At 52.5% G+C, this 13983-nt stretch overlaps 1 protein-coding gene across 1 annotated transcript in view; it reads left to right on the forward strand.

The window, feature by feature from the left end:
* The window catches only part of EPHA8 (EPH receptor A8), a gene marked incomplete at both ends in the record, with an annotated part of 50809 nt that overhangs the window by 17255 nt on the left and 19571 nt on the right, over positions 1–13983 (forward strand). The window contains one exon of the mRNA XM_082295699.1: positions 4857–5520. Within this exon, the coding sequence (XP_082151825.1) occupies positions 4857–5520 (664 nt within the window). The remainder of the gene's footprint in view (positions 1–4856; positions 5521–13983) is intronic.

A 13983-nucleotide genomic window follows, 5' to 3' on the forward strand; every position in this document is an offset into this window, starting at 1 on the left:
CTGGTCCTTCAGCCAACAATGAGTTCATGGCTTGGATAAGCCCCATCTGTCATGCAGCAGGGTCTCCCTTTGCCCCAAGCCCACCCTGTAAAACCCCATCCCCAGTCTGAGCTGTGCTGTGTCCTTGATATTCCACCCCGCTTCAGGTTCATCTCTTCTTCTCAGAGCACCAAGAGATATTGGGGCTCTCCCATGTGCATAGGCCATGTCTCTGCTCTCCCTCACTTTGATATCCGTGTTGTATTTCTTGGGTTTCTCTTCCAAGCTGGAGCCTCTACCTGGATTCAGGAATACCAGAAAGTTACAGCTCAAGCTGCGGTGAAATTAATTTTCTTTGGGAAAAAAAAGGTGTAGGAATGGAACATTGGAAAATAAAGATTTAGACTGGTAATTGAGATAAAAGCTCATCTCCCGGTGCTTGTTCAGTAAATGCTGGGTTATTGCTAATTCCCCAGATGCTGGTCACTACCAGGAGTTAATCACCTGCAGTGAAGCTCAGGGTAGTTAACTGCCTGACAAATCCCTCCTTAGCCACAGCAGTGACTGATTTCATGGGGATTATCTCCATTAAGGCCTCCCATCTAATGATTTATAGCTGCAATAACAGCCTTCTCTTTTTTTCCTCTCCCAGTGACAATGGTGCGAGGAGGTGCCATGGCATGCTGGGAAGGAAAGTGCTGGATATCTGTGGCCACAAAAGCTTTGCTATGCCAGGCAGACCTGGCATCCCTCCTGGAAGCTGTCTCAGGGCTGGGGACATTCATTCCTTTGCACTGCAAGGGTGGTGGGAGGCTGATCTGCTGCTCCAGGGGGACACAGTCTCTCCTCAGCTCCTCCTCCTTCTCCTCTGCTGTTCCACACAGGCCCTGGGAGACTTATAAGACCTTACTCAGCTGCCCAGATATCTGGTGTTTGCATCTCTTGCCTTTCATAATCTGGAAAATTTTTTATAACTGGTGTTGACTTTAATTTAAACTATTAGGCAAACTCCTGAATGCAGATGCAATCACATCATCCCCCAGCATGTGCGCTCACCACGTTAATTATGATGTCCTCATTTCTGTCTCGCTGGGGGATCTTATCATACTGGTGGGGCTGAACTGAGCTTTGGTTCATAAAACCACTTCAACCCATGAACTGAGAGCCAGCAGTGCCTGGGGTGTGCACGGTGCCTGCGCTCTTGAGCCAGTGGTACCCAGTGTCACAGATGTCCCCTCCTGCCCACAGAACCTGGAACTAAGGTGAAACAGAAAACCCCTCCAGTCATGGGGATTCCTGAAGCAGGTCCTTCCATCCCCCTTCTGGTACCTAGAAGGGCCTACGGGAAGATTGGAGAGGAACTTTTTGCAAGATTAAGCAGTGATAGAATAAGGGGGAATGGCTTTAAGCTGAAGGAGGGTATATTCAGATTGGATATTGGGAGAAAATTCTTCTCTATGAGAGTGGTGACACCCTGGCACATGTTGCCCAGAGAAGCTGTGGCTGCCCCATCCCACACAGTGTCCAAGGCCAGGTTGGACGGGGCTTGGAGCACCCTGGGGTGGTGGAAGGTGTCTCTGCCCATGGCAGGGGGTGGAACAAGATGGTCCCTTCCAACCCAAACCATTCTCAGATTCTGTGATCCCAAATGCCCTGCGAGTCCCAGGACCTGGCAGAGCCTATGGGACTTTGGTTGCCTTGTGACACGCTGGGAAGATGAATCTGTGGCGTCTGAGCCACGAGCTCAGGTAGCCTGCCTGCCCTATTCTTAGAGCACTTTCTGTGCAGGCCAAGTGTGGTGTTTTGGGCTGGTCTCAGACTGGGATCCCAAGGGACCCTGGAACAGAACTGACAGTACAGCTGCTGTGCAAAAAAGCACCAAGTTTGAAAGAGTGATGGTGCAAATGCAAACTCTTCAAATTCACCCTGGGAGGGGTGGAGGTGTGGCTGATACCGACTGTTGCTGGTGTTTGGAGGTGGGCATTATCTCCTGCTCTGTCAACGGGGAGGATGCTGCCAGCTCTGGCAGTGCCACAAGCGTTTGGGGACACAGCAGTAGTGAGCTCCATCTCCTCTGCCAAATTTGGGAGAAAAGTGAATGTCTGGAGACCAAAACCAATCAGATGAGCTGGAGCCAAAGCATCTTGGTGCGCACAGTAACCTCATCTTTCCCTTGCCAGACCCTCGCGGAGAGCCCTGACCCCACAGGCAATGCCGAGGGAAGCTGGCTGTGCATCGTGGGGGACACTCCTGCTCACCCCCACAGCTCTGCCCCTCACCCCGTGCGTCTCCTCCTGTGCACAGCTCTGCTTCACTTCCCCCGGGAAACTCGGCAGGGAAAAGACAGGAAACAGATGTTGTGTTAATTTGTGCTCGATTAATTTCGACAGCGACTTCCACCCCTCGGAAGCGCCGCAGCAGCGTGAGCACAAGTGGGTGCGGGAGCGGGGAGCTCTCTGCTCCGCAGCGCCGGCAGGGGCTGGGCTGTGCCTGGTGCTGCCCACACTGCCCAGCACCCCTGTGCCCCTGACCCAGCGGCAGGACAGTGTCCTGCGTGTCACAGCACCTTCGACAGCTCGTCCCTGGGCTTGGGAAGCTGAGGGGTGCTGCCCTCATCCCTCCAGCCAAGCACACCCGTAGCCTGGCCCCTTTCCATGTTGTCCACCTGAGCACTGGAGTGCAGGGCATGTTCCCAGTGATCCCAGGACAAACCTGGACATTTCTGGAATTCAGAAGATAATTTTTTAAAATGCATCACAAGCATTTTTCTTTCCAGGGAGTGGCTTGACTTTGACCCCCTTTGCTAGCATATTCCCCTTAAAATGAGCTTCCATTGTAGTTTGCACCTACAGCTGCTGCCTTTTCCAGGTTGCTTTAAGCTGCATAGGACAGAGAAGCAGAGTTTTCTCCTAAATGCAGGAGAAAACTGGAGATTCTGGGGAAAACTGAAGATGTACATGAGTGCAGTGACTGCTCTGATCACCCTCACACGAGCAGAAGGCACCACACCACCTCCCCAGGAGCAGCGGGTCGGGGAGGTCAAACGAGGAAGGACATTCCCATCGGAGAGGGGAGAAGGGAGTGGGCTGTCTTACAGGTATCAGTGATACCTCCTTCCTGTATCTCTCATGCTCTGGAGGTGTGCTGCCCTCTCCTAGCTGTGCCCTGTCCCTGCACTGCTGGCAGCCACACAGCGAGGCTGGAGGGTGCCTGTCCCAGGGATCCCAGGGATCTGCATCCTTGTCAGCTCCCATGTCACTGGGGTGAGTGCTGAAGGCTCACCCGCTTTGAGCTGAGCATCCTTCTCTTGGGACTGCTGTTGGTTTTGTGTCTAATGAAACCAAGTCACCACTCACATAAGAAAACAACATTTTTGCCCTGTCAGAGCAAGCCTAGAGGTTTATTTTAATGTACTTATAATGCTGCCTGAAAGATTTGTTTTCCTGCTCTTTGCAGCATGGCTGGGGATCTGCTTGGCTCCCCCAACCCCCACAGACAGCTGGGTACACACAGGTTCCAAAGTGGGGGCTGCTCCCTGCCAGCTTCCAGGCAGAGCCAGGACCCCAGGAAGGTGCAGGAGGGGAATGCTGAGGCTGGGGTGAGGACGGTGGTGATGATTTGTAAGGCAGAGGAGCAGGAGTGCCAGTACCTTCCCCAGCCTCTGCAGCACTGCATCTGGGGCTGTCCTTTACAGCTGGACTTGGGCATGGGGGTGGAACTTCAAAGCCTGTTTCTAAGTTTAGGGAAAAGCCAGATGGTTTGAAGTTCTCCTCTGCTCCTCTTCCTCCTCCCCTTCTCTCATAAAAAATCAGGGGTCCCAGACCCGTCCATGGGGGTGTGATCAGAGTATCTGGTTTGAGCAGAAATCTGAGCTGAAGAGGTGGTGGAAAGCCCCCAGCGCAGCGAAAGTCTGTGAGTCCTGGTGAGGCATTTGGTGAGAGCAGAGAGGGAGACGTGAGGCAAGACTGAGCCCCCAGAAGTGTCATGTAGCCCCAAACAGCTGAGTTCTACATGTCCCTCACCTATGGAACTCATATCCAAAATATCACTACTTCTCACTTCTTATCACTTAAACCCACTTAGCATCCCTCCATTGTGTGACACCCATGTCCCTGTCCCTCACCCAGACCACCCTCCATTGCAATCCTGCTTGCTGCAACCTACTTTTGCCAGCATATCCTCCTCAGGCTCACCCTGCAGCCACTGGTATGTGGAATTTTCACCCCTGAGCTGTCAAGCTATGAGCATCCAGGTTCCCAGAACCAGCCGTGATCCAGCCTCTCAGCTGGGTTGGGCACTGTGGGCTCACTCCAAGGAGCCACACTGGCATCACCTTGCTGGGAAGAAGGGACCTCTAAGCCCCCATGGGCCCACATTTCTTGCTGACAGTCCTGTGCTCAGTGCATGCTTCCCCTTCACCCTCTGGTATCCACCCTGAAACTCCTCCAGATGGAAAGTGCCCAGTTTAGTTTGTGTGTGGACATTGCATGAGCCAGAGGAGACCCAGGTGAGCACCACGCAGGTGGTTCCTGCTGCTGCTGCAAATGACAGGCTGAGCACCAAGAAAAGGGACTCACAAACATGACCTGGAGGGTTTGGAACCCTCCCAAACACACACTGCCCTCACCTTCTGCCAGGACATCAGCAAGAGTTCCCGTCTGCAAGCAGGGCTGCATCTCCCACAGCGCTGCAACCGGGTGTCACTGCCCAAATTGGCGTGGCTAGTGACTGCTCCTCATTTCCCTTTGCCCTGTGGCACCAATGACCTCCCATCCAGACAGGAGCAGCAGGGTGGGAGATGGCACACACTCCTGCATGCTCCCTGCTCCCCCAGGGGTTGGGGACATCTGCAGTGACCTGTTTTCTCTGTCCTGCAGTGGGATTCGATCAATGAAATGGATGAGTTTTTCAGCCCCATCCACACCTACCAGGTCTGTAATGTCATGACCCCCAACCAGAACAACTGGCTCCGGACCAACTGGGTCCAGCGGGATGGAGCACGGCGGGTCTATGCAGAGATCAAATTCACACTGAGGGACTGTAACAGCATGCCAGGTGTGCTGGGCACCTGCAAGGAGACCTTCAACCTCTACTACATGGAGTCTGACCGGGACCTGGGCACCAGCACCCGGGAGAGCCAGTTCCTGAAGATTGACACGATCGCAGCAGATGAGAGCTTCACCAATGTGGACCTGGGTGTGCGGCGCCTGAAGCTGAACACAGAGGTGCGGGGTGTGGGACCGCTGAGCAAGAGGGGGTTCTACCTGGCCTTCCAGGACATAGGTGCCTGCATTGCCATCGTCTCGGTGCGGGTGTACTACAAGAAGTGCCCAGCTACAGTGAGGAACTTGGCATCCTTCTCCGAGGCTGTGACTGGGGCAGACTCGTCCTCCTTGGTGGAAGTGCGGGGAGAATGCGTGGGCCATTCGGAGGAGAGGGACACCCCCAAAATGTACTGCAGTGCCGAGGGAGAGTGGTTGGTGCCCATCGGGAAGTGCGTGTGCAGTGCTGGCTATGAAGAGCAGCGGGATTCCTGCATGGGTGAGTCCTTACTTCTTGCCTGCAGTGCCTGCAAGGGGGAGGGGTGGCTACAAGGGGCTCTTGCCTCTTTGTGGAAGGGCTGAGGACAGAAGCCTGCTCACAGAAGCTGTGACAGCCAGTCTCTGTGGAGGCTGTCCATGCCTTTGCTAGCTGGCTTCATGCTTCCAAATGTGTGGCTGGTACCACTGCCAAACTCCCTGGGGGTTCCTGTGGCTCTGACAGATCCTGGTGCACAGGGCATGGCTTTGGGATGGGGACTGGCTGGCATCAGGACAGGGGCTGCTCTGGCTCCATCTTTCCCTACCATGGATCACTGGCCCAGAGATCCCAGCTCAGTGCCCCCAGCAGCTCTGCCTGGTGCTGAGATCTCTGGTGTGCTCCAGCAAGGCACTACTTGGCCTCTCCGAAACACCCACTGCTGGCAGGGGCTTAAAAGAGAGGAAAGCAAAAAGGAAAACACTGAGCTTTCATGGAACAAGGTCATTGCGTCCATGCCTCACCTCCTGGGGCTGCTGCACGGCCCCTCGTCCGCGGGTGTGGGGAGCCTTCCCAGGGGCCTTCAGTGCTGCTGGGCAGCTTCGAGCTGCCAACTGAACAAACTGTGATAAGGAAGTGGGGTGACCAGCAGCAGGCACAGGGATGTGTGTGTACAGAGCACAGGCTCCCCGGGAGAGCCCTCCACACAGATTTGTTTGCTCTCTGTTTCTTCATGGGACATGGTGAGGGGGAGCAGCACAAATATGAGTGCGGGGCCTTTGTTTGAGTTTCGTCAAGTGAGGAAACGTCAAGTGGAGCATTTGTCTTAGGGAGACTTGACTCAAGGTTAGGATGTCCGACACTGGACTGGAACGGATCCAGGGGCTCCTGCAGGTCTCCAGCTACAGAGTGGGAAGGATGGGCAGAATAAATGCTTTTATCTGAAACTCCTCCTGTCTGTGGCAGTTGATGTGAAAGTCATCCTGGGATAGATCTAATAACTCAGAAAAGGTCTTCCAGCATGTTAAAGAGTGGGTGCAAGATGTATGTGGGGCCAGGCATATGCTACTGCAGGAGGGGGCACTGGCATGGGCCTCCTGGCTGGCTGTGCCAGCCCCACCACTGCAAGGAGCTGCAAGGTGGCTCAGATGGACCAAACAGCCCTTCCTTGTATTCCCCTCCAGCAGTCCTCTACTGCACACTCTGCCCCAGGACATCCCCACCCCAAAGGCAGGAGGCTGAGTGAGGCTGTGGCGTGTGTGCTGGGCTCTGCCTGCCTCATTTTCATATGATTCCTTGGACAGGTTTGCTCTCTCCTTGCAGCACAACTGTGGGAGTTTTGCTCTGTGGGCCCCTTCTCTGCCCTCCTGCCCATTTCTGGTGGGATTGCTCCAACCACAGGCATGGCACAGGAGGAAGCGTGGTCCCACATATGTCCCCAGGTGGCCCTGCAGATGGACTCAGACCCAGCAGTGCTCTCTGGTGAAGCTCTCCAAGCCTTGTGGCATCAGAATCAGGACAGAAACGTCACTGGACTTTCTCTGACCTCAGTGTTGTCTCACCCTCCTTCCTTCCCTGTCCCACTTTTCTGGCTCCAGCACAGTTTGCTGACCCAGCATCGAGTGAACAGGGGCAGCACCTCCTTGCCTGCATCTCCTTTGGTGGGGCAGCAGGACATACATTTACACGTGAAGGCAAACAGATGCTAATCTCTGATCTTGTGCCTGATTGGGGCAGAGTTCATTTTTCAGGCCGAAAAATGCCTTTCGGGGATGATTTATAACCCCGATGGATCTGTTGGAGTTGGAAATTAGCCGTTTTAATTGTCAGGCGGACAAAAGCAGGATTCCAGTGGCTGTCGCCCCAGCAATTTTTCATTCTCGGTCACAGGGATGAGATGATATAAATCACTCCTTGTGGCCCTAATAATCTTTCTATAAATACCAGGGAAATTCATTTTTTGCTTGGGGAGGGGAGGTGTAGAGGGGGAGAAATTAGAGAGAAGATACTTTGCCTCTATAGCAGTGTTTAAAATATGATTCCAAATTAATTTCCTTCTGCCTTTCACAGCCGGACGCCTTATTTGTCAAAGCTAAAGGTATTTGAACAGTGGAGGTTTCTCCCCCTCCTCTTTAACATTCATTTTTCTAAGGGCCTGCCAGAGTGATGGAAGACAGCTCAGGAAACCAGACCATGGCCAGAGGTGTTCCCAGCCCTTCAGAGGAGAAGGAAAGTAGTGCCACAGACCTGGGAAGAAAGGGGTGAGGTGGGATGTGGTGAAAGACGTGTAGGAACATCGGGAACTTCTTTGCCTCTCATCCCCATTACAGAGTTGTAGAATCCCAGACTGGGGTTGAAAGGGATCTTAAAGTTCATCCCATTCCACCCTCTGCCATGGGGTTCCACTTGACCAGGTTGCTCCAAGCCCTGTCCAACCTGGCCTTGGACACTTGCAGGGATGGGGCTTTGCTGTCATCCATCATGTCGGATCCTTTGCTGCCCTTTTTTGGGGCAGGAGGGTGGTGGCTGGGATCTCCTACTCCTGCACTCATCCCAGCAGGATCCACATGTTTCACCTTGCTTTGATGTCCTGCTGTTTGCCATAAGGATGTGAGGGGCAGTTTCCATGGGATTGAGGGGGCCAGATCTCAGCCCAGGGGTGCTGGGATCAGGGCCATCTGAGATGCCAGCTGGCTTGGCATCAGATGTGTCACAGCCCCCACACACCAGACATTTGTCCCTGTATCCATGCCTAATGCCTCTGCCAGGTTCCTCCCCAGAGAATCCCCTTCTCCAGCTGGGACTGGGCACGTGTGCTACAGTTCCTAACTGGGCAGAAATGGGATTTGAGCAGGAATTCCCACATCTGTTGATGGCATCCTGGGGTCTGCCAGCTCCCAACATTCCCAGCATTTAGTCCCACAGCATCTTGTGCCACAGCCACCCCAAGGAGGAAACCCCTCCTGGGACAGCACAGCCCGCTTGCTTCTCCCTCTGTTTTCAAGGTTCTGAAAGACTTTTCTTCCCTCACCCCCTCACCCACAGCCTCGGACGTGCTGCTCTTTTCCTCCTTGAAATGCATCAGTCCACACATGACACATTAACATCTCCTACACACAGCAAATAGCAACTGCTCTGCCTAAACAGCAGAATAAGCAAGAGCAGGAGGGAAAAGGATCTGTCCCAGCAATTTATCAGATAAGGAGACAATCAGTGTAATTCACCTTATTGATATGCAGCTGCTGTGCAGGACAAATAGAGACCCATTTCAATAAGGTCAGTGCAACTAGAGGGATGGGAAAGGGGAGCCTGGTTGTGCTTCTGTGGGCAGGGAAGGCTGAGAGCTGGGACATGAGTACCCTGTCCTGTGGGTGGATGGATGGATGGATGGAGAGGAGGACATGGAGGCTCAGGCAGGTGAGGACAGTGGCTCTTCAACCACATCCCTCCTACCAGCCCCAGTCAGCCCCTCTTTGGGGAGGGCTGCCAGGCTCCTGAGCCACCAAGACCTTGGGTTGTGGTGGTGGTCCTTGGTGGATAGACCTTGGTCCTTGGACCATGTAAATTCATAGTCCTTGCATCAGGATCCCCCTTTTGAGTCAGGTCTGAATTATTTCTTGGGCTGCATCTCTCACCAGCTATCAGTGAGCAAAACTTCAAGTTGGGCTAAAATCTGTTCAGCTGCTCACAGGTTGTACATGCAGAGGGAGTTGGTTTGGAGCATCAGCAGCAGTGCCATGGCTGTGGATCATGGTGCTGCTCTCTGGGAGCTGACACAAACCCATCCAGCATCCAGCCACGGGGACCCCCAGGAGCAGAGAATCTCCCAGGAAGGGTTTTCTTTAATAAACAAGTGGAAAAGAGGATGGGCCCTCTTCCCTGTTGTCAGAGTGGGTGGATGAGCCTTTGGCAGAAATGCCACTCCCAAAGAGCTTCTTTGTTGAATATCCATGGCTTTCAGGAGCTGTTCAGACATTTCTGTCTGAAGTTTGGGAACAGGCATCTTATCCTCTGGGTGTTCTGATTGCTCTGGCTGCTGTCCCTCCGCTGTTCTTGGGACCTTCAGCTTGGCTGTTCCCTTTAGATGGAAAACAGTGATGAGAGAGCAGGAACCGAGCAATTCCTAATTCCTGCTCCAGCAGCCCATGTGCACACGAGATGGGTGTTTGTAGCCTGAGAGAGAACAGCCACCAAACTCAGGTTTGCTGTGTGTGGCCGAATGAGGATCTGGCCCTGGGTTAGATTTTACCCAGCTCTGCTTCAGCTAAAAGATGGCCTTTTTCCTCTGGACAAGAGAAGAGAGGGACACTGCCCCTGCTGGAACCCTTCCCTTCCAGCCCCCAAAGTGAAGGAGAGGTGGGAATAGAGGAAGGACTGCTGGGCTCTCTCGTGCCTCCTGTGGGACACAGCTGGTGGAAATGGATCTGGAGAGTCTGGTTAGCAATCTGGAAACCAGTTAATTTTTTCCAGTTGGTGGGATTCATGCTGATGAACCAATCAGCAGATTTAATGTACCTTAAACCTTCCTTGTGGGCAACTTTAATCGAGCAATTAAAGCACCATGGCATTGCTAATTAAGAGGAGAAAATACCCAGCTTGGTAATTATGTGCTTGTGAATAGTTTTGTGTCCATGGGCATTTATGAAGAAAGTCCCACAGCTGGTGGGGCAAAGGGGGAGCAGAGCTGTGTGAGAGGAGGAGAAATGTACTGTGCTGGGGGCACAGCCTGGCATAGGGGCAGGGAAAGCCCTGGAAACACCTGGGAAAAAGGTTCCAGGTGAAGCCACTGGATGGGGCTTGGAGCAATCTGGTCTAGTGGAAGGTGTCCCTGCCACAGGTGGAACGAGATGGGCTTTAAGGTCCCTTCCAGTCCAAACCCTTTGGTGATTCCATGATTCTATGAGAATACCCTGTTACTGCAGTTCCACGCAAACATCTTGGAAGGTGTTTCACTTTTCTTGGTGTGGATTTCAAGAGGAATTTCTGTGCAAGCCGCAGCACACACATGGCAGGCCCAAGCCACAGCCTTAAGCGCTTGCAGCATCCTGTGCCTGCTGTCTGGGTACCAGGCTGTCACACTCAGAGCTGGTGGCACCAATGCTCCAGGTGTCCCCCACAGAGGGGTTCTGCCATGACTGTACCCAGTGTCCCAGTTTGAGACAAATTTGGAGGAACATCCAAATTTAACGTCCTCTGATAGAAGGCAGGTTACAGCCATCCGTCCCCCACCAAGTTTCAGGGGGAAAAAAATTTTCCCCAGAGGAAAGTGAAAGGAAAAAAACCTATTTTTTTAACAGACACACGGGAAAAGAATAATAATGCTAAATAATAAAACCTCTCGCTGTGGAGAGAAACCTGGTAAGATTTTAGAGTCCTTTCTTTGGGCGTGGTCTCTCTCTCTCCTCTTTGGATCTGGGTCAGCCTGGGCCCCTTCCAGGCCTCGGTGGAAAGTTCTGAACAGTTCCAGAAGAGAAGAAGAAGAAGCCAAAGTCCCAGGGAAAAAAAACTTTCTTGCCTCAGCTTGCAGACTAGCTGAAAAGCAAAGGAGTTTAACTCTCCATCTCTCTCCTGAGAAAAGGAGCCAAGAGCTGGGAAAAGCAGGAAGGTGCTTTCCTCTGTTCTGTCGCAGCTAGGAACACAGGGCGGTGTGTATCTGTGTCCTTGAACACAAAATTGCTCTTTTTTTTTTCTCCCTTTCTCACAAATCCAGCTTAAAGACACACAAAGGCACAGGATTTATGTCTGGGCATAGAGCAGCGATAGGGGATACACATCATAGAGTCACCCCAAGACACCAAGTCAAAGCTTCCGAGGGCAGGGGCAGAAACAGTTCCAAAGTGGTGCTGTGGGAGTTATGCAAAAGTCCTTTCCGTGATGCCAGAAAAGGGAATCAAAAAAAGTTGATGACTCACAAGATTTTCATTGTGATTTGCAAGGCCACCAGCTGCTCTGTAAAATACAGGGAATACTGGCTGGTGAGACCACATCACCTCCTGGTTATCCCAAAGCTCCGCATCCTCCCAGAAAAAGAAAGAAAGAAAAAACAGTTTGTTTTCCAAGACACATAATCTGTGACTGTGTACGAACACAGAATCATGGAAAGGTTTGGACTGGAAGGGACCTTAAAGCTCTCCTCGTTCCACCCCCTGCCACGGGCAGGGACACCTCCCACATGACCGTGTTGCTCCAAGCCCCGTCCAGCCTGGCCTTGGACACTTCCAGGGATCCAGAGACAGCTACAGCTTCTCTGGGAACCCTGTGCCATGGCCTCAGCACCTTCACAGGGAAGAGTTTCTCCCAATATGCCATCTAAACCTGCTCTCTTTCCTTTTTCGTCAGCAAAGACTTCTTCCCCTAGAGGCTTATCCAACCTTGGGGTGGGATCCTTGGGTTCACACTTGTCTCATACCGGGACCTCCAGCTCACTGTCTCAGACCTGGCTGCTAGGCTTGGACCCCAGGGGTGCTGGGCTGTGTGTGTGTGGCTGATTCAGCCCAGTGAGATCGCTGGAGAGGGCAGGAGGCAGGACAGGGTGATCCCAGGATCTCCAGCAACACTCCCTCCTCTAAAATCCAATGGCTAATTGGAAAACAGAACAAAGCAGCACCCCAGCACCTAAACCCATCTATTTATTTCTCTGCTAAGGAACAAACAAAAAGGATGGAGGTGCCTGCAGAGCAGCACTGTGTCCCACCAACACAACAGTATGGGGTTTGTCCTTGGCTGATAATTTTATTGTGTGCTACTTTTCCTCTGAGTTTTCTGTGTTTCAGCACTGACAGAAATGAAGGGTGAGAATGATCCTGAGCTGGAGTTCTGGGTAGTGATGGGGATTAATAAAATTTTATTTGTGCTTAGCAGGTCTCTGTGGCCCTCTGAGAAGTGGTGAAGAGCAGCTGGGCTGTGGTGGATGAAGACATTCACCAGTTTGGGAATGTGTTTTTTTTTGTTTGGGGATTTTTGTTTTGAACTCTTCCACAAAATTTGGCCATGTTTAGGTGGTGAACACAGGCTGTTGCTCTGGGTTTCCAGTGTGCAGGTGCCTTAGAAGCTGTTGTGGGGAAGTTTGGACACAGTGAAGGAAAGACCAGGATTTTGCACCAGTCCTTGCCCTGGGGATAGTGTAACAACTGTGGGGGGTGGGGATCTCAAATTCCCCACCAGCACATTCAGAGGCTTGGTGAGAGCAGTAGGGCCCTGCCAGAAACTTGTTCTGCCCTCGACAGGAGCTCCAGATGCCACCCATGTCACTGTTTGTGTGATGACTTCTTCCCCTTCTGAAAACAAGCTGCTGCCGCTGACACTTCTGCAGAGGCTGGTGGGGCTCAGCTGTGCGGGGGCGAGGGCTGTGCTGGCCCTGGGATGTCTGGGCACCCTCATTTTCCAGCTCAGCCCCTCTACACATCCACAGCCATATGGATGTGCTGAGAGGGCCCCCCCAAACTGCATTGCAGCTCCTGCCAGGGATGGGATGAAGTTCTTGGTGTTCTGTGTGTGCTTTCCTCTTTCATGCCTTGCAACAGGGACACAGGGTTACCTCCAGCACCGTCCCCTTCAGGGGTGCCCCATTCGGCCCCACCCCTTCCTCCAGACTCTGTTTTCTGGGTTTGGTTATGGTTTGGTGAAATCTGTGGGGTTTTTTCAGAAGCTTTGGATACTTCTATCTAAAACTCTTTGACAAGACTGAGTTTGGGAAACAGCTTTTTTTCTAATTCTGGCACTAGGCTGCCTGTTTCCATCTGACTCCGGCAAGCTGTAGCGTTTCCCTGGATGAGCTTTATAAAAAAGCCTTTGCTCCGAGCGTGCCAGGCTGTCTCACCTACACAAGTCTGCACAGCATCACCTCCACTCCCACATAAGGATGTCTGCACCAGGCAGCAGAGCAGCACTCGTAGCAAACTGAGATTTGGGTGTTTCCTGCTTTTATTTTTTCATTTTTTAAGATGTGGGGAAGAGCAGAAGAGAGTCAGGTGTGTGTCCAACAGTACTGAGATCAGGCTGAATGGGGATGTGAGCAACCTGGTCTAGTGGAAGGTGTCCCTGCCCATGGCAGGGCAGGGGAGCTGGATGATCTCTGAGGTCCCTTCCAAACCAAACCATTCTGGGATTCTGGAATTCTAAGGCTGGGGGTTTGATTCTAAGTGATTCTGTGACTCCAAGACCTGCTGATTTTTCTATGGCAGCATCATGCAGATTTCCAGTTTGAGATGCAGCCAGTCTGTACAACTGTGGTTCCAGTTTTCCCAGCACTTCAAGTGAAATTACTCCACTTGGAAGGGCGGGACCCTCCTAAATACAGCTTGTCCTGGTGGCAGTGAAATCTGGGTGTTACCAAGAGGGATTCAGGGTGTCCTTTGCTGTGTGGGCCATTTGCTGGGAGCCTCAAGAACAGGGTTCTGCTGGCTTTGCAAGGCAGTCATGGGTAAAAAACTCCTCCTGTTCCCCCCTCTGAAAGACTCAGGGGTACAATGGGGTGTGAAGTGGGTT

Source organism: Coloeus monedula (genome assembly GCF_965178545.1).
Source record: "Coloeus monedula genome assembly, chromosome: 22".
NCBI classification, from domain to species: Eukaryota; Metazoa; Chordata; class Aves; order Passeriformes; family Corvidae; genus Coloeus; species Coloeus monedula.